Source organism: Cajanus cajan, chromosome 8, assembly GCF_000230855.2.
Source record: "Cajanus cajan strain Asha chromosome 8, NIPB_CcT2T_4, whole genome shotgun sequence".
Lineage (NCBI taxonomy): Eukaryota > Viridiplantae > Streptophyta > Magnoliopsida > Fabales > Fabaceae > Cajanus > Cajanus cajan.
In genome coordinates, this window is record NC_138524.1 from 55,406,324 (window position 1) to 55,422,009 (window position 15,686).

Here is a 15,686-nt window from a genome sequence, read left to right on the forward strand (position 1 = left end):
ATGATGGAACTACTCTACAAAAGTTTAGATTGCCTTGAAATTTCAATGTTTCGGAATTTAATGGCTTCCATGATAAAGATGTTTTTCTAGTTGAAATAGTAGAGGCATGTGGGTTGAAATTCTGGCCGAAGGTCGATTGTTTTGCATGTCACTCTACTTGGAAATAATAATATACATAAAATGAATTAACAATTAAACATCAAACTCCAAAGTAAAATTCTGACAACTCATTCCTCCCTCTTCTCTTAATTCATATACAAAACAAAATCATCGTGATTCAAACACATCCATATTAACCCATCCTTGTTAGTTGTTAATCGTATATTATAAATTAATAGAGGAACTAAAATATTTCATATATCTAATAATTATATAAATATATATTAAAAGATTGTGGATAATTATTAAAAAAATATATAAAACTTTTTTACATCTTAAAAATAAAATAATCTACTAAAAAATAAAGACTAAAAATAGTTAATATCTCTCTTATAATAAATATAGATAATAAACCAATCTCAAAACTATTCACTTATCCAATCTTGTCCATTAATAATTTAGAAAAAAATTTAAATCAGAACCAATATAAATTTTACAACAAATTCAATGTTTCAAATCATTTCAACCCGTGTTACATTCTTTTAAAAAGTATATCTTTAAAACAATTATGTATTAATAATAAATAAAATATATATATATATATACCTTAAATTTATAATGACATTTATTTAAAAATATATATATATATATAGAAAAATATACCTTAAATTAAATTTATATCTTTATTTTATGATTTATCTATAATGTTAATATTGATATATTATGTTAGTTTTGTCTCATTTCAAATCTTAATCAGACCACATTTGGGTTAGGTAAATAATCCAGCCAAATTTTCAAACCGAATAAGAACAAAGATAATTTCTATCACAACCCATCCTTTACTCACTTCTAATTAACTACATAAGTAACAATGCCATTAGTTACATTAGTGCTAAATTATTATTTTTAAATTACTTTATAGAAACAATACTATCACGTATGGGGCCCTACACTGATGTTCAAATTACATATGCATTTCAATTACAGACATTACCTTCATTTCTACTTTCTCTGAAGATGAACATATTTGTAAGACTTGAAACAGATGAAACAAACACATTACTTGCTTTGTTTAGCTGTTGCTACAGTTCGCTGAACAGTTGAAACACCATCCACAAATTTTGTCCGGAAAAGAACATTTGCGTTATTGAACATGCCTTCCTTCAGTGAAACCACAATAAACTACAAACCAAGAGAAATGAGGTTATTCAACTATTGGGTGTTGGACTTTCACTAGCATGAACTTTGAAAATAAGCTTAGAAAAAATGATATTAATGGTAGCAATTAGCATTCATGGTTTCGTGGATAAAACTGGGAAGGAAAAAAAGGTAAAGAACTCAAAATAGAAGTTTATCAAAAAATGAAGATATCTAACATGATTTATATATAGAGTAAGCAAACAACTGACTGATAACTATTTACTAACAAACACTTAACTAACTCCTAAAAAATAACATCTAGCAAACCAAAAAGAGAAGTAAACAACAAACGAGTTTTTCCCTATTTGGTAGGTTCAACTACATGGATTGAAAGACACTATAATGTTCTATTGTGAAAACCAAAAAGAAAATTATAGTAGCCGAAAATTCACACGCTCAAACAAGTCAAAAGGACAAAAGTTTGTTTTTCTTTTACTATTTTTTATAACCTGCAATGAGAGGTTTTGTGGCTATTATTTTTTCAGAAATGGAAAGACAAGATTAAAAGAAATTATAGGAAAATACCAACAATTATCTCTACCTGAGAGTGTGGAAAGTGAGCCTTTATCATCCTCCCTATGTTTTGCGTGTGACTCAAATCAAGAGCAGCATCAACCTGCGAGAATTAAACAATTAACATTTGACCCAATTACAATCATTGCTTGAAATGTATAATAGACAATACCTGGTGTAAAATGATAGTGAAACAAAACTACACCTATTAATTAATAAAACATGAATTTATGGAGCATGTTTAATACATCAACCCTATCAAATAAAAAGCGTAAATTTATCAACTAAAACTAACAATCGATCGATCCCTAAATAGAAGGTAGCAAAACTTGTATTACAATCCAGTTCATCATCCATTTTGACTTGTTTCATTTTACCATATTCTATTTGGGACTTGTTTATCTCAAATTTTTTAATAAATAAAAACGACTATTCTGTGTCAGCATACACTCCTTTAATTCTCATCAACATTTACAAATAGGTGATAAGGAATAGGGTAAATTACATTCCCTCCTTCCTTGAGTGATGTCCAAATTCCACTGATTTTCCAGCTGTCTCCCCTTGGAGATGAAAATGTCTTGCTCACTCTTTAATCTTTTTACATGTAAACAAACGTTTCAAGAGCAATTTTCTTCTATCTGCTACTTAGTTACTTGCAACTGATTTTGTAAACCTAGGCCTACAATTGATTTTGAAACTGAGATTAGAGACATCCATACCCCACAACCTCAGCTTCATGTGTCTTGCCTGCAACTTTCCCATTGATAGTCACAGAATCATCTAGTTCCCTCAGTTCTACAGTCTCTATAAAAAATAATAATATAATTGACAATCTCATTTTTTTCTATAATGGGTTTGTGTAACAAGCTTAAATTAGGAATCAAAGAATTTGGTTCAATTGGTTGAGCAAAGTGCATAAGTTGTTGTAAACCCCTAAGTATCAAGTTCAATTCCAATGGATCAAAAAGCTTAATGTTAGGGAAGGTTTAGCTTGAGAAGGAGTGTTAGAATATATAGAAATATCCATCAAAAATTTATCAAATCTTAGATTATTTTCTAAGATTAGCTTCCCAATTTCCTCGTTATCTCTCGAGATTAATTTCAATATTTTCTGATCTTATTACAATTTATTTTCCTAATAGGATTATGATTAGTACAAATTGGCTAGTGATCTAGGTTTTATCTTAATATATCAACACATTGCAACACATCTCAGATAATATCAATTTAGTGTTTCAATATCATTTATCTCTCTTCCTCCCTTAATACCTAAAACCCTATTATTCCAACATAATTCAAAACTTGATTTCATCTTCTAAAGTTTCAAAGTCGACAAGTGGATGTCCAACACCAGTTATTTATGAGAGCAAAAAAATATCCCAGAGAGGCTTGTTCAAAATTGGTAACAGCCACTAGGCACGAAGAGGTTCGTTCACATTAAAATGAATAAAGCATAAGAATGTCATGCATTTGCAAATCAGATTTTATGGTTTCTTTGACAACATTCCACTTGCGCACATAGACTTTAGAGGAAAACTTAGATGATTTCAGTATTTCACTGTCATGAATTCAATGTAGTCTCTTCTAATTAGTGTAATAATAAGTTAAGTGGATTCTACAACAAAAAATAAAAAGTTACAGAGAAACTTGTTAAAACATACCTCATCAAGAATGTATAGTGGAGCAGGTTTGAACAGAAGCAGCGCCAGAATCAGAGAAAGTGCGAGCAATGATCGCTGACCTCCACTTAATTCAGACAATGACTGCTTCCACACACTTCCAAATGCAACACGAACCTCAAGACCATCAAGGAAGCTGCATCCTTCTGGAGGTTCTAACTTGGCCATTGTTCCCGGCAGTAGCGTAGAAAAGATGGATCCAAAGTCACTGGATGTACACAATAAAAACATGATATTCAACCATTGTCAAATGAAAAAGAATAATAAAAAATATACTCAGTAAATTGCTGTTAAAAACTAATTTGGCCAAAAGCTTAAGCGATTGCTCATGAATGATGTTATATCTAGTATATTAACTCCCATTTACCCATGCATCCTTCTAACTTGAGGTATGGACAAGGCACAAGTTCCATCACAATTTATACTGATTTGGAAAATCAGCCATAATCGACTGTTCCTGTTTTTATTTTTGTATAATATTTTGGCTAAGTTGTAAATGTAATTATGTATTTGCCTGTCTTAAAGGGATCATTTGTGTATAAAATCCTTTCTATTTTAGCAGATTAGATTTTTTTCCCTTGATAGGGAGAGGGCTTTCTTTTTACTGATTCACAAATTTGTACACAGCTTCCTTTATTTATTATCTGACCTATTATCCTATTACCCATCGAGAGGATTGAAAATACCACTTTCCACAGAATTTTATATACTGAAATTCAACTTTTAACTTAGATGGATTACAAGGAAAGGATCAACCTCTTGCTTGTTCGATCACAAATAATTTCAATATCATGAGTCTATTTGAATACAAGCTTAAAAGTGTTTTGAGAACTTCTCTACTAAAAATAAAGAGTATTTTTCAATAGAGAAGCATTACTAACATGTATCCAAACAAGTCTCATGTAACCAACTCAACTATCAAAAAGTCAAAGTTATTAAATGAAGGCTTGCAAATGGTTTTATATCCAACAAACATAAATTAAGTGGATAAAATTACATTAAAACAAATAATAAATAAATAAATAAATAAATAACTCACTTATTCACTTTGACCCAGGTAACATTTAGTGTCTCCTTCTTCTTCTCATCTAGCTCTTCAATCACCTTCTTGATTTTAGACTTGTCATTCTGGGCCAAAAAAGAAATATATTAAGGACTCATCCAAGAAAGTTAGAAAATGTGAAAATAGGACAGTAACCACCTCAATTATGTTTTTTTTGGACATCAAATCATTGTACTCGTCTTCTGCCTTCTCAAACATTGCCATTACTTTCTTATTCACCCTTTTCTCAAGCCTTATGGGTGCAAAATAATAAAAACAGAAGTGTCAGTCAGTAATTGCACATGAACTGATAATAGTAAAGTTAGATTTTCTAAGAAACACACCCAGATTGTTCAGCCTGAAGTTTCTCAAGTTCTTCCCTTGCTTTACTAGGATCACGGGAAGAAAAATCATAATCAGTGCCACTTCTGCCAAACAACTGTTTTTCAGAAGCAATCCATGCATGCTTCTCTATTAATTTATCTACTCGCACAGAACAGTCTTTCTGTTCCATCTCCATCCGTTTTACCTGGAATAATAGAATGAAGAGATCATTCTTCTGCACACAAATCCAAGCATACAGACAAGCTGTTAAAATATTACCTCATTTTCCATCCTCTTCCTTTCAAGATTACTCTCACTAATCTTATGTTCAAGCTTTTGCTGCTCTTTAATAATAGCACTGATTTCCTTATCACATTCCTTCATTTTCTGGCGAACTGATTTCAGCTGTGACTGAACTTGATCAAGATTATTTCTTGCAGCAACAACCTATACATCAGAGGTTTGAGAACACAATCTTGCTCTACAGAAAGTGATCTAAACAAAATAGTTATGAATGCTTACTGTGGTTTGTTGTTCTTCTACTTCAGAGGCAAGATTACTAATTAGTGTTCCCAATGATGCTAATTGATTCTCCAACGATGCTTGCTCCTGGACAACAGCTTCCATTTCCATTACAAGCCTCTCCTTTTCACTATCATGTCCCTACAAGCCAGCAAAGAACTGATTAATTATCACATTCTAGTGATAATTTAATTACTTGGTTACACTATTTAGTTTAGGTTATTAGTAATTTTGACTGCTAAAATATCTTGAAGTTATATCACTATGTTTTTTTCTTCAACAACAACCTGTAAACCACACTCCCCGGTTTTGACTTAAGATCAGGACTCTGAATTTTTCACAATCTACATCAGCAATGCCCAATATGCTAGTTTAATCACTTAAAATTGTCTCAAACAGATGGCCAGACTGGACAGGAAAGAATAGCATAGAAGTTCTATAAATTCAATTAAACAAGCTAATTTTGACAATTGCAGGCAGCATTGACAAATATTGTATTAAAGACACAAGCCTATCGACAGTATCCTCTAGCAATTGAGGACATAATAATGAAAGTTATTTTCAACAATTGTCAAATATACGCTCATCAAAAGCTCCATTGCACCTTGGGCCACAATGGAAATGTCCAATAGGTCTTCACAGGAAACCCAGCCTTTCGCCCCAGCATGATTGTGGCACATACTTACAAACTGGAGTTCTACAAGTACATCTAACTACTTAACCATCACCATATGGTTGGCAAGTATCCAATTGTTATAAATTAGTTTAACAAATCATGATATGATTTAAAATTAATAAATTTCAAGTACCTTCAGATCTTTTAAAGATGACTGCATTTGAGATTTGATTGACTTTATCTTTTTCTCCAAGCCCTTTAGCCTACTCTCTCTGTTATTGTCATGTTCTTTGATTGATTTCTCGAGAGATGAAACAGTTTTAACGCAGTCCTCATATAAAAGTTGCTTGTCCTTGTTTGTAGATTTTGCTTCATTAAGCTCTTGCTCAATCTTCTTCACTAATTCTCCAAGCTGCACAAAAAAATGAGATGGGGATTTGGGTTAAAAGGAGCAGAAAAAGAGAACTGCATAATAAATGGAACTAAGCTAGAATTGCGGAGTTCATAATTAATTTTAGACAAAACAAAAGGAATCAAAACCTTATGATGCTCATTTTGCTCAGCTCTGCTCTGAAACAATGAAAGGTCATATGACTTCAGTTCCAATTGTGCTTTGAGATCAACAAATTTTTTCTGAAGTGGAAGGAGCTTTGAGATCTGGATTTCAAGATACAAAGACAAAACAATGATTTACAAGACTATATTAAGAAAAGGAAAAAAAAGATTTTTATAATATTACAATTATATTATTATGTTGAAAGTTGGAAATTGTGAGCCAATATTCATAAAAAAATAATATAAAAAAATGGGCATAGAAATATACGCTTCAAGATTTTCAGATATAATAAATGCTAAAATGAATGTGTATCAAAAACTCCCAAGTCAAAAGGAAATCATAATGAGTTCAGTCCATACGTAAAAGTACACTTCTTTTGTATGGCTTTGTAAAATGTATCTAGACCAGAAGAAGTGTGTAGAAATATGGTAAAAATACTCCTTATTAAGACTTGGGCAACCTTACCCCCGTGATGTAACTTTCAGGATAATGTTGGGCCTAATTTATAAATCCATTTCTATCAAATGCTATAACGAAACAATGTTAAACCATTTAGGATATACTTCTTATCCCTGCCATTATCTTATATCATCTCAAACCACCATTCCATGTGAACAATGCAGCTTTCAATCTTTAAAATTCTTCCATTTCTTGGAATTTTCTTTATGTTGAAACTTTACAGATTGAGAAACTTTAGAATTGAAGCTCTAAAGGGTAATTTACTCTTTTCTATAGTATTAACTTTAATTCCACTGAAAATTATTAGATTGGCCTATTTTCAAGTCAACACCAAGTCTCCAAATTGTGATTTTTAGCTGATCTATTTTAGAATTCCAAGTTCCCCAACAACATGAAATCTTTTAGTTGGACTACTGTACATAACAAATCAAGACTAAAATAGTCTTTAGCAAGTACTCTCAACAGTACACAACTTTGTTTTGATGCTTGTGTTTTGTGCTCTTTTGTTTGTGAAACAAGTAATAATTTATTTATAGTTTCAACAGAAGCAAGATACTTTTGGAACACAGATATTTATGATATTTTGAGGAAAACTGGATCTTTCATCTTTGAAGAGAGCAATTTATCATATGCATTTGTTATTTTGAGACAAGTAAAAGATACTATGTCCTTTGGCCATGTGCCACAAAAGCAGGGATTTGGTGGCTTTACCTGAAGTGAAATGCCATAATTTTTAAGCAAAATTCCTAGCATTACCCTTTCTTTTGAATATAACAGTTTGTTAGTTAATTGGAGGTCCTCACCTAGTACTAGTAGCCATTTTAGAAGAGGTTTTAATTTAATAGAAAAATGGTGAATTCAATTGATATTTTTTTTTCCTAATTTTGTTTCTATAGGACTATTTGCTTGTCCTCTGCTCCTTTAATTCTATATTTCTCCACTCTAATGAATTACTTTTCTTATAAAAAATTAAAAAAAGATAATGCAAACTAACATTATATAGAAACTTCCCTGGTGATTTTCAATGCAACACATGACAAACCAACCTGGAATCTTAACTTCAAGCGATTGACACCAAATACAAGTTAGTTAGGATTACCATCATTCAATCGTATCTTTTAACTTATAGATGGAGTGACAGACAAATAAAACAAAATATCAATAATTTTGTTTAACATAGTAAAATTCATATATTAATATATTTTCTAAGCTTCCATGTCATTCTGGAAAACAAGGTGTTTAGAGCCTACCTTTTCCTCGATCTCTGACAACCTTTTTTGATGCACTGAAAGTTTTGACTCAGCCTCAGCCAAAGCGTGAAGTTGCCCCAAAAGATCGCCACTTCCTCTGTTACAACAAACCCATCACAACATATCCAAAAGTATATATGATTACTTAAAATATCATCAGATACAAGCATTCAATAAGTGACTACATCACTTAATAGAGAACAGTACCCTGTTAAGGCAAAATATATAAATTCTGTTAACTTGTCAACAACTCAATATTCTATGTTTTTTATCAGTGTATTGGACAGAGAATAAGAGATATATGTGCATTCCAGTGAGACTTGTAATGGTAAAAACAAGATAGCACCATACTTCCGGCTTCCACCAGTCAGAAGACCACTTGGCTGAAATATATCTCCTTCAAGAGTTACACTTGTGGTGTGAATCTCCCGATTAAATGCTACCTATTAGAAATACAACAAAAATGCAAGAAAGTTAGAGCAAGATGATCATGGCTAGATTAGGCAAGTATAATTTTTAGAACAAAAATCAATGAAGTATCATATAGTGGTAACAGATAGGACTGAACTAGCTAAATACATTGTTTATCAGAATTTAAAATGCATTTCTATTTTACATTACGCAAGTGTACAGTAAGAAATGTATAATATGCTAAAGAAAATCATCAAAGTTATGCATGATTATTAAAGAAATGCATACAAAAAACACAATGCGGATCTAAAGCAGTTCTATGTAGAACACATAATATCAATGAAAGATTTATGCCACATCATAAAATTAATGTTTTGTATAACTCAGCAGAAAAAGGGAAATCACCCATTACCTCCTTCGCAGCATCAATGGTTTTGCAAACAAAGGTTGAACCAAACACATATTCCATTGCACTCTAGGAACAAATATTAGAAGAGTGTTAGTTTAACATAAAATGAAAACTATGATCTAATAACCATAATTTTCAGACAGCTGGTCAAGACTTTCAATTGGCATGGAAAATGCTTTCAATAACCACATGCATTAGATACTATTGCATTATTATACATTGAATTTCAAGGAAACAAACCTTCAATTCTTCTTCATAACCAACCAAAGAGAGAGCTACTTCAGCATTGCCCTTGCCCACCTGAAATAAAAGCAACAAAAATGTTCAGCTACTTGTGATAGCAAAATATATGTAGATAATTTAAATAAATAAAAAATTGCAGTGACCAACCAATCTGACAGCAGCTTGTTGAACTCTGGAGGGAACAGTATAGGATTGTATTTTGTTCAATGGTATAATTGTCACTCTTCTTCTAAGATTGCCATTCTGTAGTAGTTGCTTTCCAGTACTTTCTGTGTCAACAACAACATTATACAACTTTCCACCAGCTGTAACCTGAAAATAATAATATACCAGGGCTTTAACATAAGAATCTTCATTAATAAATTTATTTACAAGTTATCATGTTGTCCAACCTCTAGGGCAGTCATTGTGGACCTATCCTTTACTTTGATGAGTTTTGCAACAACACCTTTCACCTTTGACCTATCAAAGTTCTTGACAGGATCACGGTATGTAAATTCAACATTTGCCAAGTATGCTGAAATGTTGCGTATTTCATCCTTCAACTTTTGCACACAATCCATCTCAATCATACGCTCCTACAAATTATTTTACAGTAGAATTTATTTAAATGACACTTATAGACCTCTTTACATTGGAAAGAAACTAGCAGAATAGAAACCGATCTAACCTTTTGTAAAGCTTCCATCTCACCCTCTTTATAAGAAAGAGACTCCAGCTCCATTCTAACATTCTCCACATCTTTTTGTCTACTGTTGAGCTCATTTTCCACAGCATTAGCTTCTTCACGTTTTGACCTTAATTGTTTTGTTTTCTCCTTCAGTTCCTTTTCACAATGGCTAATCTTGGCTTTCAGCTGTTTCAGTTCAGTTTCAGCACTTCCAACTGCTACCTTTGCATCCCTTAGTTGATCCTCTAAGCATTTCTCCTCATTACCACTGCTCTTGCCAGCTAAAACACCCTGTCAAAAAATTCAAGCAATTGGATAGAATAAAACCTCAATCTAACAGAAATCCAACTAATAGACATCATAGAGCCAGACAAATTTAAGCCAGTGCATGCTTCTTTTACCTGGTATTCTTTTTCATGCTCCTCTAGATTCTTTGTGAGCTCATCAACTTTATTTTTCAGATCTGCTGCCCCATCTTCAGCCTTTTTAACAGCAGAGGCCTTCTCTTTTACAGATTGCTTCAATTCTTCAACATTTTTAATAATCTTAAAACACAAAGGTTCAAAACCCAAATATCAGCTTTGCAAAATAAAAATATTTCAAAACATTAGTAGCACAAGAATTTAGTGCATAATATTGGAATTGAGCTAGCAATGAATCCAAAACATGACCGACATACATTTGCTTTGTTGGCTTCTTCGCTCCTCAAAGTGTCTTCCTTATTATTTAGTACAGAGGTTTCCTTCACAAGATTCTGGGAAAGTGCATCTGCCTTCTCTGACAGAGATTTCATTTCTCCACCCATGTTTGCTTCTTTTTCTGCAGTCAACTGAGCTATTTTGGTCTCCATTTCCTTTATTTCCACCTGATTTGTATTAGCAATGTCATCAATCTCAGCTATCTTGGCTTTCACCTGTTCCACCTCGGAAGCAGCATTGTCTTTAATCCTCTCAGCTTGAACATACTCATAAGCAATACAAAATCTTCTCAGCCTGTCTAACTCGGCATTGCCATTTGCCCATTGCATGTACTGTGTCTTTTCTTTCCTTAACTTCTCCAGAGCAGGCAATATCTCCTGGTCAAGAAGCTTGTTAATCTCATCGACCTTGCTCTGCTTCTTCTCAAGTGTTTTTAAAGCACCCTCTTTCTTTGTCTCATACATTCTCGTCCCTGCAGCTTCCTCAAGCATAGACAATATCTCCGGTGGCTTCATATTCAAAACCTTAGTGATGCGCCCTTGCATTATAAGGAAATGCGGATTATTAACATTTAGCTGCACTGAATGAAAAAGGTTCTGAACTTGACTTGGCTGTGCAAGCTTCCCATTAATATTATATCTGTTCCTTCCGCCAACCACAATCTGCATTGTGCACCCCAGCACATAACATAAAACAAAATGAGAACTTTCACAGTTGATCATCAATAACTAAATTTTCATTTTAAAATGCAATAGTAACTCAACCCATGATTACGACAAAATTACCATTTAAAATTTTAAAAGGTAGAGACAGTAAACCAGTCCAAGCAACTTCTAAACTTAAAACCCAAAATGCTTACTTTTTACCACGGAATGTAATTTAATAAGCTATTAGTATAAATATTTTTACGTTGTCAACCAATTAAAGATCAATCTAACTATGAATCTCAAAGTATTTATAACAAAAATCAACAATCTTACTATATGTAACAATTTATGATTGGATGACAATGTAAAAATCACAACGCATGTATATTCTAATTCTAATTAATAGATGACAATCTACAACTGGATGACATTGTAAAAAACATTTACCCAATCAGTATGTTCTAATTAAACTCTTTGCTTCAAATAATAATTTAATTCTTAAAGTAAATTATTAAACAAAAACAATAAATTGTACTTCACAAAAAAATTGCAAAGTTGACCCACAACTATTCCCAAAAAAATTCAATTCAGTTTCAGGCAACTAGTAAACCCAACCTGCTGCAAGCTTAGAAAAAGTAAAGAATTAAAAAAGTAGAACCTGTCTTGTGACTGTGATTTCGGAATGGGATTCGTATCCGAGAGGGCTTCTGGAGCTATCGGAATTGTCGAAGACGATGGAGACGGTGGCTTTGGTGATTCCGGCTTGGCCCTGCTTGTAGACGAGCTCCTGGAGGTTGGAAGCCCTAACCTGCTGCAAGTTGGTGATGCCGAGGACGAAGCAGATGGAGTCGAGGATGTTGGACTTGCCGGAACCGTTCAAGCCGGTGATGGCGTTGAAGAAGGGGTCGAACCCCGGAACCACGGTGCGGCTCGCGTACGACTTGAACCCTTCCAAGCATATCTCCTTGATGTACATCGTGCCCGAGGGAAAGGGTTTCGGAGATCGCAGCCCCAAACGCCGCCGTTTCGCTGGTCCAGGGGGGAACAAACAGAGAGTGCAGATTTTAATTTTAATTTGAATTCGAATTCGGAACCACAATCGGTGTTTGCTGCGTATATCTGGATGCTCTGCCAGCAAAGGCGGGAAATTTTCGCCTAATTTCAAAATGACGCTTCTAAATGTTTTTGCATATATTTACCGAGCTTTGAAGTTTGTCGACTCATTTTATTATGTGTGAAAACACAGAGAAAATGATTTTTTTTATGATAATTTTTTAGTTTTTCTTTAATGAGATAATTTGATTAATATATTATTATAATTATTTATTAATTAAATATTGATATTTTCATATATATTATATATAAATAGAAAATATTTTGTTATAATTAAAATTATTTATCTTAAACTTCAAATATAATTTATACATTTGAAAATATTTATGTATATTTATTTTAAATATAACATATATATTTAAATATATATTTTTTATATATAATTTACTCTAAATTTTAATTATATTATATATAATAAATATGTATGTGTTTTGTACTTATATATTAAATATGAACTTATATCTTATATCTTATGTGAGAATAGTTTAAAAAACTTTTTTTATAAGAGAATTTTTAGAAATGTTTAATTTATTATTTAATTCAAATTTTATTTATCATAAGTATTTATAAATTAAATTTTAATATTTTAAAATAAATTATTAATAAAAAATATTATATTATGATTTAAATTATTTATCATAAATATAAAACATAATTTATATATTTAAAAGTATTTGTTTATACAAATTTAAACTATGATTTATATATTCAAATCTAATATTTATTGGTATATATAATTTATTATAAATTTATGTTATATATGGTAAATATTTAGCATGTGTAATACACACACTAAAATAATAATTAACGATAAAATAAGTAAAGAAATATGTGGACACCAAATGAAACAATCTTCTTTATTATTAGTATTATTAGTATAAGAAATTGTGGATACCAAATGAGATAATTTATGGTAGATAGATGTCTACCATAAACTAGTGTTTAAATGGTTCACATGTGTTTAAATTGTTTACCAATACATTGGAAAAAATGGTTTCGCCCATATACCTACACACACAAAGAGAGAAATATATCCAATATCCAAAACACTTTAATCTACACAACACCAACACATTCATTACCATTAAACTTCCATATAAAATTAAATATTTGTGCGATGCATTATCTTAATTCTACATGCATGCAATACTAATTTCATCATCATTGATACAAGGTAAACTTGGAGTCATGGACCAGATCACCACACACTAAGTGACCCTCTCAATTCACTCTCAATTAGGGGATATCAATTGAAGCATTACAATCGGTTGTGGTTACCTCTAATTCCAATTAGAGGCTTCCTACCAAAACACCCCTAAGGTCTAGTTAGATGTCTATCAAGTCCCTCCTACATAGATTCATGCTACCTCACCAAAGAAAGTATGCAATGCATGGACTTCATACAAAAACCAGCACCACACAACAATCAATGCAATGATTATCTCAATGACTTTGTCATACCACAACCCTAGACTTTTCCACAATATATCAAGCCCTACTTGAATTTCATTATTGCCAAATCACATCTTGGACTTCTCCACAAAATACCAAACACTATTTGGATTCATCATTGCCAAACCGCAACATGGACTTACACATCTCATCATATCATCACCAATACATAATCATCATTCATCACTCATAAATATACCAAACCATGGGTTTTTCCATAATATACCAAGCCTTACTTCGATTTCATCATTGCAAAACCACATCCTGGACTTCTCCACAATATACCAAGCCTTACTTGGATTTTTTCATTACCAAACTGCAACCTAACTTGGATTTCATCATTGGCAAACTATAGTTTGGACTTACATGTCTCATCATATCATCACCAATACATCATCATCATTCATCAATGTCTCAAGTATTAAACACATCATTCTCAAGTCAAATATCAACATTTCATATCAGATCACACACAACCATCTCATATCACATATAGGCACACAGTCTTATAAACATAATTTCACATCTTCATCATAACTCACTCCTTACTCATCTTAAATTATCTCCTCTCACACTCTCTCCTTCTTAATTATTGGTATTAGTATTCCAAACCATTCTCAAGATTCAACACTTAAAAGAAAAAATAACTAACCATTACAACTCTTAAACTATTTATTCTTATTTAAACTTTTTATGACACTGTGTGCTCAAAATACGATATCTGGAGTTGTACCTATGTTATCAAGTTAATCTTAATTTTATTATAAAGTTATTATAATCATGTAAAAACTTTTATGTTGTCCTTAAGAATTGATTTTATTATTTAGTATTTTTAAAAATTACAAAAACACAAATATTTAAACCTAAATCTAATAGGTTGACCTTCTATTGGCAACCCTCCTTACATGGATTGAGTTAGGAGCATCAAAGAGGGAAGACCGGACTCCTTGGATCATGGAACTCAAGGTTTCTAGCCTTGGTGATGGAGATGGGCGAGTGGTGTTTATGGAGGCTAGGTGTTTGATGAAATGCTAAGGTGGTACTCTAGGGTTTTGGCTCACTTCATTGATGGATGAAGGCCACTCCTAAAGGTGAGAACACTCATGGTGAATATGAGAAGGATAGGTGGCGAAAATGACCAAGGGGACTAAGGAAATAATATTAAGGCTCAAAGACTCTCTTAATATCATAAATTCCAAAGTATTTACAAGGAGGCTAGCCTAGGGTATTTATAGAAGGGAGGATGCATTTAAGGTTACATTTGAGAGTGCATGGCCAAGTAATGCAATCCAAATGCACTTCAAATAAAACCTAAATTAACCCTAGATGCTACTTGGTGGCCAAGGATGGAATTTTTTGGTTTGGTTAAGCTACATCTAGGTGCATGATAAGACCATGCAACCTAGGTGCTCTCCACTTGGACCTAAGTCTTTCCAAGTCCAAAAATAAATCCAATGCCACCAAAACATGTCTAGGCCTAGTTTACAACCTTAATAAAATACCCTAGCTATAAAATAAAATCTTGTAATCTAAGACACCCCATAATACAAGGGTAAAATGGGAAATACAAGTAAAAAATAAATCCTATGACTAAGACACCCCAAAATACAAGGGTAAAATAGGAAATACAAGAAAAATAAATCTTATGTCTAAGGTACCCAAAATACAAGGGTAAAATAGGAAATTAAAGACAAGGGCAAAAATAGAAATAAATCCTATACTAATAAAAACTTAGGAGCTAAGGCCCAAAAGTAGTCTCACTCCTCTTATGGTTTTCAAAACT

General features: G+C 32.3%; 1 protein-coding gene across 1 annotated transcript; it reads right to left on the reverse strand.

Moving 5' to 3' along the window:
- Positions 1–918: 918 nt before the first annotated feature.
- Positions 919–12,509, reverse strand: LOC109798927 (structural maintenance of chromosomes protein 2-1). Its single transcript, XM_020359363.3, has 20 exons — positions 11,997–12,509; positions 10,673–11,353; positions 10,395–10,538; positions 9,994–10,284; positions 9,716–9,901; positions 9,471–9,635; positions 9,321–9,380; positions 9,084–9,146; positions 8,612–8,703; positions 8,261–8,357; positions 6,536–6,652; positions 6,189–6,407; positions 5,380–5,520; positions 5,137–5,304; positions 4,878–5,062; positions 4,693–4,786; positions 4,531–4,619; positions 3,474–3,699; positions 1,841–1,915; positions 919–1,281 (listed from the first exon to the last, which is right to left on the reverse strand). Exons 1-20 carry the CDS (start codon positions 12,312–12,314, stop codon positions 1,159–1,161), a joined length of 3,534 nt encoding a protein of 1,177 aa, XP_020214952.2. The 5' UTR covers positions 12,315–12,509; the 3' UTR covers positions 919–1,158.
- Between the last annotated feature and the right edge of the window lie 3,177 nt (positions 12,510–15,686).

Excerpts from the sequence above, each read along its gene's own strand:
- LOC109798927 (XM_020359363.3), bottom strand. The coding sequence starts at position 12,314 with ATGTACATCAAGGAGATATGCTTGGAAGGGTTCAAGTCGTACGCGAGC. Across the intron at positions 9,147-9,320 it reads GTTATGAAGAAGAATTGAAG|AGTGCAATGGAATATGTGTT; the intron begins GTTTGTTTCCTT and ends ATTTGTTCCTAG. Across the intron at positions 6,653-8,260 it reads TGTCAGAGATCGAGGAAAAG|ATCTCAAAGCTCCTTCCACT; the intron begins GTAGGCTCTAAA and ends CTTGAAATCCAG.